A 17678-nucleotide genomic window follows, 5' to 3' on the forward strand; every position below is an offset into this window, starting at 1 on the left:
TAAAATGTTATCTTCAGAACGAATACATAAGAGCATTCTAACAAACTTAATTTGAACTCATATAAGCTCATTATACACCCATAGTTTTTTAATTAAATTATCAATATTTCTTTAAACCAAATTTCCAACCTAAGCTACGTTCACAAATCCAATTCAATATGTAAATTTATTTTTGTACCTATTTCAAAAATAAAAACATAAAATCAAAGCATACGTTCTCACTCTCCTTCCAATACGTACGTCGCCTTTTCTTCACGATTACTCGAAATTAAAATCAAAATTAATAAAAATTAGCGATAATTAATTTATCATTTTGGGCAAAAGGACAATGCCAACACCAAAACACTTGTTTTTATTCACGATTACCCGAATAAATCGATTCATACTTTAGCTAGAGGATTTAAAATTCAAAATCATCATTAATGTGTCAAAAAGAGCTTGTTTTTTCTATGAAAGCGTTTTAGGGTTCTAACAATAATAATAGAACGTATGAGAAAAATTGCTTGAAAGTAATTAAATGGGGGTGAGTTTATTAATAAATTTTAATTTTATTAATATATTTTAGTTTTATTGGTTCGTCTGAATTTCTCACCTGATCTGCATCTCAAAACTTCTCCAATGGCGAAATCGGTCTCCACCGCCGTGTCATCCCTCGCTCAAACCCTAAAGCGGTACTTCAAGAAACCGTGGGAAATAACCGGCCCGTGTGCCGACCCGGAGTACAAATTAGCAGTGCCCGGCGCGCTCGAGTACCGGGTCGAGTGCCCAGCCACGACCAAGGTCCAGGCCTGCGTGCCCACCTCCAACCCGGAAACCGTGTACGACATCAAGTACTATACCCGCGACCAGAGGCGCAACCGGCCACCGATTAGACGCACCGTTTTGAAGAAGGCGGATGTGGAGAAGATGATGAAGGAGAGGACGACATTCAACGTCTCGGAATTCCCACCTGTTTACTTGGCCGAAGCCGTTGAAGAGGATTACAATGCTCGAGGTGGAGGCTACCAGAAATGAATTGGGTTCGTTTCCCTCATCCAATTTTTCATTAATTTGATAGTTTAAGGCTTTAATTAATTTAATTTAGGGTTTTTATTTTGGGCATTCTGCAAATTAAGTGGAATTTTGTGTTTTTTGGTTAGTTTTTTTTGTGAAAGTTTACTAATGGAGTGATATATATGCAAAAGGAGGAGTCTTTATTGTGTTTTGGAATAGAATTGTGCAGGAAGTTGATCCCTTTAGTTTGGTTAATAGCTCGACAGAAATGAAAAAGGTTTTGTGTTTCGGGTTTTTCGTGATGAAGGTGGTTTCTGTTGTTTTGAGTTTGTTGAGTTTGTGTTTGTGTCTGCTTTATGGTTGGAGCATTCGTGAATGGTCAAGTGAGGGTAGCAATTTTGTTCTTAGTTGATAAATCTTATGCTTTCTGAGGCTTGATTGATTAGGAATTGCTGGTTTCAGCGGCGTTGTAGCTGTAACTTTGGATTATTGCAATTTCAGTTTCTCTGATGCTGAAGCAGGATGCATTTTTTGCTTCAACGGACCTCTGTAGGTGCTCCATCCACATCTTTTATAGCCTCAGGAAACCATGAAAATCTTCGATTCAACGAGTCTTTAGTTGAATACAAGTATGAGAGGCATAGTCTGTACCTGATTCGAGGGTTGAAAATATGGGACTTTTGTTTTGTTTTTGACACAGTTTCCTGTTATATTTATCATCTATTTTGTGAAAGTTAATTGAAAGAACATAGATTCTTCACCTAGTACAAAAACCTTCTGTTCATTTCTGTGAGTCATTTGCCCCCTGAATTTAGGCCTTAATGCTGATAACCTTGTAGGTAGAGAACAAGCAACCATGAGAGCTCATTTTTATCTTCCCCGAACTCTCTCATCTCGTCTAACATCAATTTTTCATAGAACTTAATGCACATGACCAGCCTTTATACAGATATTAGACAAGTATTATGTGGTCCAATGACTCCAATCTTGTTGAAGGTTCAATTTGTTTGTTGGGGATGCATCAGTCAAAGTCTGGCACAATCTATGCTTCTGGTGATGGTTCTCAATTTCCTATGAGCTCGTTGGCTGCATCTTGAATGTGCTAATTTCTTTTCATAAATGATTGGCCCGTTGAAGATACATAGAGACAACGACTATCCACGTGCTCGTTCCTAATTTTTGGTTTTTCTTTTCCCTGTTTCTCTCCTTGGTTCCTGTTGTTGTGTTTGTGTATTTTTTATCATTTGACTTCTCAGGTTGTGTACTTATTTGGCGTTGGTTGCTTGTTGCTTTCGTGTTTAATTGTATCAGTGATTCTCAGCTTGTTTTAGCTTCTTGCAGGCTTATGGGATTCTGGAAAAATATGTGTGTTATTTTGTTCCTCTCGTCGAACTAAAGAGATGCTGTTCATGTTAGCATGAATGCTTGTCTAGTCTGCTCACTTAAGGAAATGCTGTGTTTGACGTGAATAAAGGGTACTTGACACAACTATTTTTTTTTTTATCCTTTAGTTTGTCCAATAATGTTTTTGTATAAAATCTAAATGCAACCGCAGTTGGGTGATTCGATGACATTATCGCTCGTTTTTATAACTTCTAAGATTTCTACTTGCTATAATTTTGCAAATCTTGTGTGTCACTGTGATTGTCTTTCCCCAACTGCAACCGTATGAAGACCTAGGTTTCGGATTTGGAACGAATATGAGCAAGTTTCTCTGATCTCACTGTTTAAGAGATGAAAGTGCAATTGACATCGAAGGCAATTGAGTTTCCAGCAATTTGGCAGAAACGGGTTTTTCTAGTTAAGCAAATTTTTGACAGGAAAACTAATGAAAATGGCTTGAAAACTTTGAGTTTTAACGATAAGAAAAATAAAGGGTAAAGTGAATAGTACAAGATTTGATTTTTTAGTGTAAAAATGTGGTTTTTCGTTAAAGTGAACAGTACCATGGGCTTTTCATTAAAACTCCCAATTTTGACGAGGGTGAGTCGGAATCTAGCAGAATGTCCCTGACTGGATCAAGGGGAAGTTGCCCCCTAGGCCTTGTCGAAATCTTAATGTGCATTGTTGTTTGCGATCTTGTTATCATTCCATAACAGCTCCAGGTCCTCCTAGATTTGGGAAAGCCCTATTGCCAACTAGCCTTTCGGCTATACACTTTTTCATTAGTTTTCCTTATATATTACCCACGGAGATTTTCGGCCAATCAATTCTTGGCCATTGAACCTTTGACCGCACATCGAATAGTTCCATTGCCCGGTGCATGGTATCTAGCATTCCACTGCCCGTTACGTGCCATGCACGGGCGCCCGATCGGATATACGCACAACAAATGATTTAACCATTTCAGCTCTCCTTGATTACTAGCTAAAGGCTAAAGCTTATGCGGATTATCATCGATTAAATTTAACAGTTCAACGTGACTGCCAAAGTTGGGCGAAGTGCATAGTTCTTAATCTACTGAATTACAAGTCTCTTGCATAAAATCTCGTAATTAGCTAGAAATTTTAATGAATTTTGGGTTAATATGGTCAACTGCAACATGGATATATATGTTAAATCCCTAATTATCCCGTTCGCCGCTCATTATGCTCGTTGTCACCATCTATCATGTCTTATTTACATGATTTTTCTTCAAAAGGGACCAACTAGTAACTTCCCCAAGACAATCCACCCTTATGGGGAACAGAAAGATTCAAAGAGGCATTTCAACCTCTTTTGGCTACCACCGCGTGATTCCCGAGCGCTAGGAACTGAACCCGGGACGTGCCATATGCAATACAGACCTAGAATTCATCCCTAACCACTGGGTCATCCCGCATCGATTGTCTTATTTACTTATTTGACTATTAATTTTCCCAGCATGGTTAACTTATAATTATAACCGCATTTCACCGAACCATTCAATCAACCTTCTTAGAATTCACACTATATATATAGTATACAATGATCACTGTTTATATAGTTGTGACTTACTGCAAAAGGTCTAAGGCTCTACTTTAATCTTCATTGAGAGATCCATTTCTCTTTTGGTCCGAGATGACACCCTCAAGAACTTGTGCCGTTGCGTGCTGGTTGGTTGCTTCAACACAGCTGACGTCTACACATTCACATACTTGTCAACATAACCCTGCAGATCATATAGAGAAAACGGTGAAGATCAAACTACGCGACATGTTCTCGCACTAAGACCGAAAGCATCAGGCCTCAAACTATGAATTTCATCCTCTTTTCACGCGGAGAACAAAAAATTAATTTATGGAGAAGTTTAAGAGGGTGTGCCATTGTGCCTTGTGTCAAAATCCCAATCAACTAACACCACCATGTCATTCAAAGCAGAAAGGAATAGGAAAAAGTATTTACCATCACCAGTTTTGTCAGTTTCCGCTGTGACGAGTCAATGTAGTGATTTATCTTTGCCTCTGACTTGGGTATCTGGTGCTTCTTCATGGCTCCAGAGACCTTATCAACAGTCTTTTTGACAATGGTCTTAAACGCTTCCTTGCTCATATTACCCTGCCGCCACGATGGCTTCAGAATTTCCTTTACAAAATTTGCAATAGCAATCTTGAAAAGTCTCGTTGATCTTGAATCCTTTTTCTTCTTGCTCTTCCCTGGAGACTCCACCTGATCAATCTCAATCTCACCAGCCATGTTTGCTGCACCACCAGGATCACTCAGACTCTCGTCCTCAACAACACCCACTTCTGCATCCGCTGTCTCACCAAACTCATCAATATCCAGAGATGTAGCTGATGCAACGGTTTCAACCTCTTTATGCTTGTTCTCACTGAGCCTCACAATGATATTGGAATCACCGGCAGATTCCTGTTTTTGACCATGACCATGTTTCTTGAGCAAAGCTGATGATGGCTCAATGCTGTCCCAAAGGGGATCATACTGCTCACCATCTGACTTGGGCAAAAGCTGTCCAGCAGCTCTAGCAGAACTTGGTGATGAAGTAGTCTGTCTTGATCCAACACTGCCAACACCTTGCCCATCCACAAGAACTTGGCTCAAATTGCAGGGAGTATCAAACATGTTACCAGAGGGAGCACCGTTGTCTTGATTGTGAATGTTAGAACTGAATTTGGAGGATAGTGGCTGCTCAAAAGTAGATGCGTAAGGATTATGATGTGTAGGTATTCTAGATGCCCCAAATTCAGGAAGGCGAGACGATTGATTTCTGTCCACAATATCTGTAGGGTATTGGGACATAGGACCATCCTTCCCAGGAAAACCCAAAATGCTATCACCTACAGGGTATTGCACACCAGTCTTCCCAGGCACACCCAAGATGCCATCACCAACAGGGTATTGTGTGCTATAGGTTGGCTGTTGGTTCTGTGAACGGGGATGAATCTGTAAGGATGAATTTAAAAGGTCGCCAGAAGGAAAATTGTCACCAGAGAAATTTTGCAATTTGTTCATAGTCAATTCCTGTGAAGGAGGACCAGGTTGTGGGTGCGTGTTGCCATGAGCAAAAGCGTGTGAAGAACTTAAATCCTGCACAGGAGCATGTGTAAAGCGGTCTTCTCTCATATGACCAAGGCCTCCAAATGGTTGACTTGATGAGTTGCCTGATCCAAAATCTGCTCTATGCAACACAGGGCGAGGAAATTCCTGCATTGGAGGGTACATATGATGCAGAAAATCACCAGCCTGAGAATGAGAAGGCAATACAGTTGAGTAAGGCCTGATAGAAGGCTGAGAACCAAAGTCATTCCTTGGAACCAAATGGTTCGGCTGAAACTGTGAAGAACCACCTGGTGCGGTAGTTCCTGCATTTAAAGATGAATCATACAGTGGTCGTGGAGGTGGCGGGGGTAAGGATGTCCAAGGGGAATTTGGTGGTAGAGAGAACTGAGCATGTTGGTTGGGTAAGGAACCTTGGTAAGATATAGACTGCGGTGGACAGAGTGGCATCAAATTGTAATCCCTATGCATCTGTGGAGCATGAACAGCACTGGCACCTTGTGAAGGTTGAGGAGGAGGTGGAGGAAGGGGCAGCTCTGAAAGATATGGAACATTTGCAGCAGAGATGCTGGGAAGAGGTAACTCTTTAGAATTAGGAGCCATGAATTGTGACGAAAGTGGTTGGTCATTAGAACTTTTGATGGGCCACACATTAGTCGACGCAGTTGCATTTGGTAAAGGCTCACTACTAGAAACCATATTTGGAGAAGTCGTGGATGCTCGAACCGGTGACAGATCAGTCATGAAAGAGTTTTCCATCTGAACAGATGGACAATCAGCCTTTTGAGGTTGCTCTACTACGGACTTATTCATAAGAGGAAGCACATCCTCGGAAGTACCATCAGATGACTTCATATTATCAGCACTGCTTATTAGCTGAGGGGGTGGGTGGTGAGATTTTTGCACTTCGTGAAATTCTTTTCCGTCAGGAATGCGAGTGGTGGTTTCCCTAAGGTTTTCAGGAACTATTTGTTTCACTTGCACTGCAATATCTGTGACTCTAGAACTCTCACAATTCATTTTCTCAGCATCAATCAACTGACCATCTTTTCTAGCAATAGGCGCATCTTCACAGAGTTGCATCTCCCGAGCTTTAATTTCATCAACCTTTTCCTTAATCCCAAAAGTTTTGAAACCAGGCTGAGACTCGAAAAGGGTTGGTTTGCTCCTATGTTGCCTTGAACCATCATTCTTGTCATATTCCCGGTGCATATACCGACAGTGTGCTCCTCGGTAGCATCTGCCTCGAAGGAAGTCAAAACATTCTGGAATGTGGCGCCGGTCCTGTCTCTTACTGCCATCTCTGAACTCATTTGCGCGCCTAAATGTGGGGGACCTGCTCCTACTCCTGCTTCTTTGATTCCTAGAAGACCGACTGGGAACACAAACAATCAAGAGGAATATTTATTATTCCCCTCAGATACTGTACTCTATGAAATCATAATAAAAGACAAATAAAGACCCCGGCAATTTAGATGCCTCAGACCTAAACTCAAGTCAACTATAAACAGCCCACCAAACAAAACAATGCAGATACAGCACAGTTGGAAGTACCTCCGAGAACGGCTTCGCTTCTCTCTTCTCCTCCATGAACTTCCCCTCCTGCTATCAAGAGGAGACCGACTGCGACTGCGACTGCGGCTACGGCTACGGCTACGGCTATGTATTCGACTTCTACCTCTTTTATTATACCTTTTATTATAGAGTGAATCGTCAGAGTCACTATCACTGGAACCTTCTCTGACCAATCTCCCAAACTCATCCACCTTTGGAGGAACTGATTCAAACTTAGCCCTTTTAGTCTCCTGAGACTTTTCCGTCCTACAAACATCCATACGAGCACCATCCTTAACCTCCTTTTGAGTATGCACGGAATCTTCTGTTTTTATTTCTGCCGTATAGTCTCCGTAATTTAAGGACTGAATTTTTTCACCCACCGCCTGTTCCAAAAGATAATGCAATGTTAACAAACGTAATATTTATCATCTCTATTATTTACAAAAAAACAATTAGGTTTCTATAATTCAATTTCTATCAAGTCCAAGAAGTGATGCACAATATTTCAAGATTTTCAAAACAAAAGGTTTGGCCTGAAAAAGGGCATGAATTTGATTCATTAAAGGCCTCGCTTCTTATACTGTGACATGTTCAACATGCAGTTAATGCCTAAATACAAAATTTTCATCATTTCATGACTAGAGCATTGGCCATCTGAATCAGCCACCGTATCATATAAAAAATGTTACCGTATAGGCTAGTTACAATTGGTCAATAAATGTCTAAATTTGGAGCCTTAAGCATCAAAGACATCCTGTCTGTGTATTTGTTCAACATGCACTTATTGAAAAGTTTAATACAACAATGTAAAAGCTGCCAAATTCATGTTCAACCATTACAAAATATACATATTTCTACATGCTTGCTACAAATTAAACTTTCTTAAATGTGTTAAAGTGAAAAACTGAATCCGAAACATACAGAAAAGCACTGCCTAATTCATGTTAAGCCACACAAAAATTGAAAGTCAAATCTCAAAACTTGTTAGAAAATAATCTCTGTGAAAACTGAACCATGAGCTTGAAGTAGAAACTACGTCATGAAAATATTGAAAGAATACTTACTTCCATGGCTGTCACTGTTGTCATATTACCCTTGATATCCGTCCTGCTCAGAGAGCTTGAATCCTGATAAAAATTAAAACCTATGCATTAACTGTGGAGATGGGGAAAGAATATGGTAATATTGCTCCACGAAGGCAAATTGGGCATGGGGAGCAGGGGCAGGAGTCGCTTCCTGCATGACTATCTACAGAGAGTTTAAAATCCGTAATATTAGTTAAGAAACATATTGAAGAAACTACCAAGATGTTAAAAGAAAAACACATGATAACAACACGAGAGCCATAGCAACATGCTTTTTTAAGTTATTCAAGACCTAACAAATGCATGAAAGAAAAACAACCTTCGAAATTTTTACAGCGGAAAGCACATACCCATTTCAAGCAATTAGAAAATCAATACATATAAAAAACAACGCTATAATGAATATAGAAGCATAACAAGTGATACATTGTGAATATCATATCTGTAACAAGAGATCCACAACATAGCAAAGTAAAAACGACAACGAGAAATTTTAATAACCCAATAAGCACACACGGGCACTTTAAGTTGAAGTTAAAAGCCCAAAAGGCTTTGTCTTTGAGCTCATATGTTAAAGTAATATGAGCTAAAACGGTTTCGAGAAGTCAATCATAAGTGTAATATCACAAACCACACATTAGAATCATAACCAACCAATAAAAAAATCAATAAATTGAAAAAATATGACAAATAAAATCAAACTTTAAGCACCACAAAATCTAGTAAGATTTGATAAAGAATGTAGAAGCATAAGCACTGATACATTGTGAATATCATATTTGCAACAAGAGAATCAGAATACTAGCAACATAATAACTGCAATACAAAACCCCAATAATCCGATAAGCTAAGTCAAGTCCAAGGATGATGAGCTAAAACGGTTTCGAGTAACAAGTACTAAATCATAAGTGTAATATCACAATACCATAAATCACACATTAGAAACCAATCCCTACATACATGCTCAAATCGCGGAAATTTGCTAACAATTATAAACAATTTCAAAAACCCAGAAGTATTTATTCATGTTATAGAAATCCCAATAAAACCCAAATGGAACAGACCATGTGAATTTGACCTAAGAAAAAAAAAGGGTCAGCTGAAAAAATGAAGATGCCCAGAACTTAACAGCTATAACGATAAACAAAACAATATCTGATTAAAATTCCATAAACCCTAATTTAGCAAAATATGGAAAAGCACAGAAATTTATCAGCACCAACATCCAAAGCAATGAAGAGATTTGTTTGGGAAACATGATATTACAGATCAATCACTACTGACGAATAAATAAAATTAAATGTGAAATTAACCAGCAGAGGTAGTAAAGTTAGATTCAAGAGAGGAGTCTGGAGAACCTGCTTGGAGCGATCTGAGCTTTATAGAGAGAAAGCTTGAGAGAGAGAGATCTCTGTGGGCTGAGATGAAGCAAAGTGAAGTCGCAGAGAGAGAGAGAGAGCATTACGAGGGGGGGGGAGCGAGGAGGGCTAAAAAGATAACAAGAGAAAGAGGCACCTTCGGGAAAAAATAAATAAGGATGATTGTTTTAATTTTGGAATAAAAATTATAAAAAAAAGGGGTTTTGAATTTTTTTTTTTAAACAAATAATATTATCAATACTAAGATCTCATTAATATTGATTTTTTTTTTCACAAAAAAACTGCTTCACATCATAGTTAAACAGTAAAAAATGTTTGATAAATGAAAAATATCTTTGCTTATTTTAAAAGCAATACCCTTAAGCTTTTAAAAGCAAACTAACTTTTAAAAGTTACTTTAATAAAATGCTGAGTTGAGTCTTTAATAAATATTTTTTAATTATTATTATAATACCTTCATTAAGTTTTGAAAATAACATATTTACCCTTCCACATACATTTTATCTCTTATTAATTCGTAATCAGATTGAGAGGAATTTGATTGAGGAGGAATTGGAATGAGGTGAAATCAGAATCAGATTCCTGTTGAAGTTGTTTACTAAAACTGTCTGGAATTAGAGTAGGAATGATATTGAGTCTATATAAGTTGTTTACTAATTCACTTCAATCGGAATTAAAACTAAGTTGATTACTAAATTGCCCTTACATAAATAAATTATTTTCATACAAATTAATTAAATTAAATTTATATAATAAAATTCATCGATATAAAAATAAATAAATAGGTTTTATGTCACATCCCTGCCCAGGCCCCCATCACATCCCGGGCTCAACTCCACCGTAGCACGATATTATCTTATTTGGGCTCGACCACGCTCTCACGGTTTTGTTTCTGGGAACTCAGATGAGAACTTCCCAGTGGGTCACCCATCATGGGATTGCTCTCGCGCGAACTCGCTTAACTTCAGAGTTCCAATGGAACCCGAAGCCAGTGAGCTCTCAAAATGCCTCGTCATAGGTAAATATGAGAATATACACATAAGACTTAGAGGATCCACTCCCCTGGGCGATATGGGATGTCACAATCTACCCCCCTTAGGGGCTGACGACCTCGTCAACACACATCCGGCCAAGGATTGGCTTTGATACCAAATTGTCACATCCCCGCCCGGGCGGGACCACTTCCCGGGCTCGACTTCACCGTAGCACGATATTATCCGCTTTGGGCCTCTACCACGCCCTCACGATTTTGTTTCTGGGAACTCACACGAGAACTTTCCAGTGGGTCACCCATCATGGGATTGCTCTCGCGCAAACTCTTTTAACTTTGGAGTTCAGATCGAACTCGAAGCCAGTGAGCTCCCAAAAAGCCTCGTACTAGGTAGAGATGGAAATATACACATAAGGCTTAGAGGATCCACTCCCCTGAGCGATGTGGGATGTCACATTTTATTTACGGAAAATTCTATTTTAATCCTTGTCTAAGATTAAAAACTAATTTTAATCCTTGGCATTTAATTGTAATTTTTGAATATTAAATAGGTTGTAATAATTATTGAGTTTTTTGTTTGTAGGTTTTATATTGATTCCCATAAATACTAAAAATGTTATTTATCATTGTTCCCACAATAAGAAAAGTCATTATTATCATATATTTTCCATTGTGGATGAATTTCTCCATATATATGTATATGCATATTACTTACATATGTACATTTAGATACTATAGTTATGTACCGACATATTTGTATAGATACATTCGTACCGAAACTTATGTAGCGATATTTCTGTACCTATGAATAAAATAAGGTATCGAAAGTTATGCATAAATTGTTTTTGTTTTGTTGTTGAATTTTTTTAATAATAATAATTTGAATTTTGAATGAATTTGTATCTAGTAATATGATTGGAGCACAAAAAATATACATTAATTATGAATGGGTAAAGAATTTGGAATGCTAAGTTTATAAATAATAATAATGTGCTATACCTACTTAAATATGGTAATTTCTAAAAATAAAGATTTATATTAGATTTTGAAAATCATTCAGGTTAAAATCTAAAAACAATATTACTGAAAGGCCCCTTTTATTTATTTATTTATTTATTTATTTATTAAAATATGGTTATTTCCATCCATCCCCCATATCTCCATCTCTCCCACGCCTCCCTTTCATCCTGAAGGTCCAATTGCATTGCCCTTCACCCACCCCTACCTTTCCTTGCCCTATCTCTATCTTCCACCTCCTTACGGCTCCATAGCCACCACCCCATAGCTAGGCCATTCATGGTCCAGCACGGAGCGGTCTAGTTGCCGTCTTGATCCCGATTCACTACGTCGGTTGAGAGTGCAACGGTCAAATTCAGGTAAGAGTCCAGCGATTCGGTGAAACAAATGGAGATTAGGCAAGGTATGTGATGTGGCTCTGCGCAGCGGAGGGTGTGGTGTTGACAGAGATGGAGAATGAACTGAGCTGGATGAGTGTAAAATGAAGGGCAATGTTGGGATAATTATAAACAAGTGAGGGCATAATTGGTAGAAGAAATCCATTCCGGATTCCTCAAGTGTCCAGGAATTGAAATACCTCCCTCGTATAGGGAGTCCAATTCCTTCAAAATAAGGAGTGGGATTCCTTAATGCATGTGGACCCTACATGTATTTTGATTCCCTAAGATTACGTAAACAAAGGTGTATCACGTAATTGGAATCTAATTCCGTAAATTGATTCCGATTACGAGTAAGTAAACATGCCCTTAGAGAATAAAGTGACCACTACCATCTCAGACCACCATTGTTGCCATCTCCGCCACCATGACCACAACCTCCACTACTGAGGCCACAACAACAACCGCCACTACCACCATTGTCACTAGGTACATCATCTTTCCTTTCAATTATTCATGATTTTATGTAGATAGAAATTGAAATCAAAATTAATAAGAATAGGTGATAATTGCCCTCACCAAAACACTTACTTTTGAAAAAGTTTCCATGGAAATTCGCATGGTTATAGCCTTAATTTCAGCATAATCCCATCAACTAAAGACCATTTTTCCTTTACAAACTCCCCCTTTTTTCCCGGCAAAAAGTAGGGCATACATCCTTTTTTTCTTTCTTTTGTTTCGCACACAGACTTGGGCTGACAAAGCCCTTTTTTGCAGATAATACACTCCTAAACCCTAAACAAAAATAATTGAAATCAAATAAAAATAACTTAACGTAAATCGGTTCATACCTTAGTTAGAGAATCCAAAACTTTAAAATCATCATCCATCCATCACAAAGAATTTGTTCTTATCTTTCAGAGCGTCTTAGGGTTTTAGTCATAATAGGGTTTAGGGTTTAGGTTGGAGCATTCTGAATGGTGAAGTTAGGGTAGTAATTTTGTTCTTAGTTGATATAAAATCTTATGCCCTTTGAGGCTTGATTGATTAGGAATTGCTGCTTTCAGCGGCGTTTTAGCTGTAACTTTGGATTAGTGCAATTTCAGTTTCTCTGGTGCTGAAGCAGGATGCATTTTTTTCTTTAATGGACCTCTATACGTGCTCCATCCACGTCCTTATAGCCTCTGGTAACCATGAAAATCTTCGATTCAACGAGTCTTTAGTTGATACGAGTATGAGCAGTAAATTTACCACAAACACAGCAGTTTACACCTTAAGCCTTGAGGCACAGTCCGTATCTGATTCGAGGATTGGAAATATGGGCCTTTTATTTTGTTTTGGCACAGTTTACTGTTATATTTGTCATCTATGTTATGAAAGTTAATGGAAAGAACATAGATTGTTCACTTGGTAAAACCTTCTGTTCATTGCGGTGAGTCATTTGCCCCCTGAATTTAGGATCATGTTGTCTGCATGGCCTGCAAGTCAGGCTGGAGGCCTTAATGCTGATAAAGGTGTAGGTAGAGAACAAGCAACCATGAGAGCTCACATTTAGCTTCCCTGAACTCTCTCATCTCTTGTCTAACGCCAATTTGTCACGGAACTTAATGCACATGGCCAACCTTTATATAGATATTAGACAGGTATTATGTGGTCCAATGACTCCAATCTCGTTGAAACTTCAATTTGTTTGTTGGAGATGCATCAGTTAAAGTCTGGCACAATCCATGCTCTGGCTTGGGTGATCACACTTGGAATTATGTTTTGACCTGATAGAAAGATCCATGATGATTTTTCTAGTTCCTTTTGGGAAGAACTCATGGAAACATCCATGGGGATGAACTAAAGGTAGGACTAGAGAACAGAGAGAATAAAAAGTCGTACCCAGTGCACAAGGCTCCCGCTTTACGCAGGGTCTGGGAGAGGTGAATGTCGGCTAGCCTTACCCCCATTTATGAAGAGGCTGCTCCCAAGTCTCAAACCCGAGACCTACAGAGAGAATATTTTAGCTTATTTTATTCTTGTTTGGAAGGCTGTGAGACAGAGAAGCTTTAATTCAAGACATATTGAAAAAACTAAATCACAAAGCCTGGTTTTCACAGGTGGTATCTTCTGTTGAATGATTTGATATTGAAATCCATCTGTAGGAATCGCTTTCACTTCATTGACATCCATAAGTGGACGGATACCATTGCTTCTGGTGACGGTTCTCAATTTCCTTTGAGCTATTTGGCTGCTTCCTGAATGTGCTAATTTCTTTTCATAAATGATTGGCCCGTTGAAGATACATAGAGATAACGGCTATCCACATGCTCTTTCCTAATTTTTACTCTCTTTTCCCCATTTCTCACCTTGGTTCTCGTCGTTATGTTTGCATTTTTATATCCTTTGGTTTCTAAGGTTATGTACTTATATTTGGCGTTGCTTGCTTATTGTTTTCCTGTTTATATTGTATCAATGACTCTCAGCTTGTTTTGGCTTCTTGCAGGCTTATGGGATTCTGGAAAAATATTTATGTTATTTTGTTCCTCTCGTCAAACTAAAGAGATGATTTTCATGTTAGCATGGATGTTTGTCTAGTCTGCTCACTTAATGAAGTGCTGTGTTTGACATGAATAAGGGTACTTCACACAACCATTTTTTTTCTCCTTTTGTTTGTCCAATAATGTATTTGTCTAAATTCCAAATGCAACTGCTGTTGTGATGGATGACATTATCGCTCTATTTTTTTTAACTTTTAAGATTTCTTCTTGCAATAATTTTGCGATTCTTGTGTGTCATTGTGATTGTCTTTTCCCAACTTCAACCATATGAAGACCGAGGTTTAACCATTTAGGATTTAGAACGAATATTAGCAAGCTTCTCTGATCTATATTATTGTTCTAGCCTAGATGATTCTCGCTGTTTATCATTGTCAGTATAAGCATACTCTGAGGAGAGTTTCATTTATACAACCAAACTCATCTCAAGTTCTCAACTTTAATACCAAAGTCAAATGCTTTTGTAATGGAGTTTCGTTCGGAGACTAAATGCAGTAAGGCTGGTATTTGGAGTTAAATGCCTTAAACCTACGTTATAGGTTTGCCTGGACTCCAAACGATCTACGTGAATCTCGCTTCTCATCGCTCTTTCCTATATAGTCTTTAGTTGTTTCTAACTTGTTTTGTATATTGCCATCGTTTAAGAGATGAAACTGCAATTGACATTGCAGGCAATTGATGTTCCAGCAATTTGGCTGAAATAAAATTTTTTTAGTTAAGCAAGTTTTGACGACGGTGAGCTGGGATCTAGCAGAATGTCCCTGACTGGATCAAGGGGATGAACTTTTTATGCACCCATTGTTGTTGCTCCCCCCCCCCCCCCCCCCTCTCCTCCTCCCCAAGGCCTTGTCGAAATCTTAATATGCATTGTTGTTTGTGATTATTCCCATATTAGCTCCAGGCCCTCCCAGATTTGGGAAAAGCCCTATTGCCACTAGCCTTTTGGCTGTACACAGATGAGGGTTTTTCTAGTATATAGTATACACCAGGGTTTTTGGCTGATCAATTCTTGGTCATTGAACTCTTGGCCACACATCCAATATCCATTGCCCGGTGCATGGAATCTGGCATTCCATTGCCTGGTACGTGTCATGCATTGGCGCACAATCTGATATTCGCAGAACACATGATTTTCAACCATTTCAGGTCTCCTTGATTACTAGTTTGCTAAACTTTAATGCGGATTATCATTGATTAAATTTAACAATTCTACGTGACTGCCAAAGTTGGGCGACTTTTTTGGTAATTAGTAAATTAAATCTTCCGGGGCCACCCTAGCTACCTACTTAGTACGTAGTTAATCCTAGTTTCTAACAGCTACTTAGTAGTTGATCTTAGTTTCTAACAGCAACTTAGTAGTTAATCTTAGTTTCTAACTTCTAAGTGGCACCAGAATAGCCATGTAAAAAACACCCTACACTACCGTTCCTTGCAGCCGCATAAATTTCGAGCTGTTACAACTCTATCAAGTTTTGGTGCTTGCCTAGATTTCGTTAACCTACTTTTGGTGGGCTAGTTAAATCTTGTATTTTCTTTTTACGCAAACTCCGACCTCAAATGCATAGGGTTAATGTTCTAAACTCAATGAGTTACAAGTCTCTTGTATATAAAGTCTCGTAACTAACTAGACATCTTAATGAATTGTGTTAAATAGTCAACTGCAACATAGAAATATATGTTAAATCCCTAATTATCCCATTTGCCGCTCATTATGCTCGTTGCCACCAATCTTATTTGTCACCATCTATCATGTCTTATTTACGTAGTTGACTATTTAGAGCATCTTCAAATAAGATGTCTTAAGTGAAATGTCACACAATCAAATTTGAAGGTAGGAAGAAGTTCCAATAGATATGTCAATCCTTCGTGGATTGACATAACAATTTTTTGTTGCAATTTCTGACATATGAGAAAATGCGATGTCAATTAATTTTCTAATTGTTTTGTTGTGTATGTCTCAAAATTTGTTTTAGTTGATTTCTTTTTAAAATTGGTCCTACAAATATTATTACAACAACAAAAAAAAACATATGAATCAAGAGAAAATTTTAAGGGTTCCCAATACTTGTGCTAGGTGGTGCTCCTCGTTTGTGAGAATTTAACACTTAAATTTATTTAATTAAAAGGAAAGAAAAGAATATCTAAGTGTCAGAGTCCCAATGGTGGGGAACACCACTTGGCATAAGTGCCGAGAACTCCTAAAAAAGTTTTCATGAATTAGAGGAAAAGAAAATTTGACATTGTCATAAGCCATTAAATTAAAATTTGACATTTATCCTTTGACATATCAATAGAAGATGCTCTTATTTTTCCTAAGTATGGTTAATTTATTATTATAACCGCATTTCACCGAACCATTCGATCGACCTTCTTAGAATTCACAACGTACGTATATACATACATACATATATATATATATATGTATATCCTAATTGACCTTGTTTGTTACTTCACTTTCACCTTGAGGGATGTTTCATGTTGGGCACACAGTGATGGTTAGTCTGTTGGAAAAGCATTTGGCACGAGTATGAGAGAAAAAGAAAGCTCCGTACAAAGTCAATGAAGTATGAATCAAGCAAAAAGAAGAGTACATAGTATACGATGATCACTGTTTATATAGTTGTCACTAGGGATGGGCAATGGTTATGGCGGACGGGTAATCGCGGTTATTTATCCATAACCGTTTATTCTTATACCCGTATAACCGTTTACCCGTTAGATAATTGCCTAAACGGTTATACCCATACCTATAACCGTTTATAAATGGTTAACTATATTCATAACCGTGTACCCATTTAACCATAATCGTTTAGTACCTGTTTACCCATTTATCATTTTTTAACCTGTTTATCATTTCTTTTTTACCATTTACTCATTTTTCATCTGTCTGCGTGTTTTTTTAACAACTTGAAAATTTAAAAAGAAAAATTTGTCATAATTTTCTTTTTCTAACAATTAAACACCGTTATAGGTACATTCATCATACATTTCCGCATTTTAATTTTTTAAGTCCTTGTACCATTCCAATAATTGAAATAATAGTTTATGGACGATATTTTTAACTGTTAACAATGAAGGTAATATAAAATTTGCTAAGTATTCTTGGGTTACAAAAACTGTTAAAAGACAGTATTCTTGGATTATTTAACTTGGAATGTAAAGTATTAACATAATATATATAATGGACCATGAAATTTACAGTGGTTAAGGAAAACTATATTATATTAGCTACATAAATCATGCACGATAGTCAATAGCATTGA

General features: G+C 37.8%; 2 protein-coding genes across 6 annotated transcripts; one reads left to right on the forward strand and one right to left on the reverse strand.

Moving 5' to 3' along the window:
• The first annotated feature begins 473 nt into the window (after nucleotides 1–473).
• On the forward strand, nucleotides 474–2619 carry LOC103424564 (uncharacterized). Of its 5 annotated transcripts, none has more exons than XM_029092777.2 (2): nucleotides 474–1019; nucleotides 1990–2619. In XM_029092777.2, exon 1 carries the CDS (start codon nucleotides 619–621, stop codon nucleotides 1012–1014), a length of 396 nt encoding a protein of 131 aa, XP_028948610.1. In that variant the 5' UTR covers nucleotides 474–618; the 3' UTR covers nucleotides 1015–1019; nucleotides 1990–2619. The 5 variants fall into 5 exon arrangements, with proteins under 5 accessions (XP_028948610.1, XP_008360876.1, XP_008360875.1 ...); XM_008362654.4 differs by having other exon boundaries at nucleotides 2325–2619; XM_008362653.4 differs by having other exon boundaries at nucleotides 2335–2619.
• Nucleotides 2620–3882: 1263 nt separating this feature from the next.
• Nucleotides 3883–9654, reverse strand: LOC103424566 (zinc finger CCCH domain-containing protein 55). Its single transcript, XM_008362658.4, has 5 exons — nucleotides 9470–9654; nucleotides 8091–8274; nucleotides 7024–7409; nucleotides 4357–6844; nucleotides 3883–4123 (listed from the first exon to the last, which is right to left on the reverse strand). The coding sequence occupies exons 2-5, from the start codon at nucleotides 8112–8114 to the stop codon at nucleotides 4094–4096; spliced, it is 2928 nt and encodes a 975-aa protein (XP_008360880.3). The 5' UTR covers nucleotides 8115–8274; nucleotides 9470–9654; the 3' UTR covers nucleotides 3883–4093.
• Between the last annotated feature and the right edge of the window lie 8024 nt (nucleotides 9655–17678).

This window comes from Malus domestica, chromosome 14 (assembly GCF_042453785.1).
Source record: "Malus domestica chromosome 14, GDT2T_hap1".
NCBI lineage: Eukaryota > Viridiplantae > Streptophyta > Magnoliopsida > Rosales > Rosaceae > Malus > Malus domestica.

What these genes read in the sequence shown, in the direction of transcription:
- LOC103424564 (XM_029092777.2), top strand. Translation starts at nt 619, where the DNA reads ATGGCGAAATCGGTCTCCACCGCCGTGTCATCCCTCGCTCAAACCCTA.
- LOC103424566 (XM_008362658.4), bottom strand. Translation starts at nt 8,114, where the DNA reads ATGACAACAGTGACAGCCATGGAA. An exon ending in CAACAGTGACAGCCATGGAA is followed by an intron (nt 7,410 to 8,090) that starts GTAAGTATTCTT and finishes CTTTTGGAACAG; the next exon opens with GCGGTGGGTGAAAAAATTCA. An exon ending in AACTGACAAAACTGGTGATG is followed by an intron (nt 4,124 to 4,356) that starts GTAAATACTTTT and finishes TATGATCTGCAG; the next exon opens with GGTTATGTTGACAAGTATGT.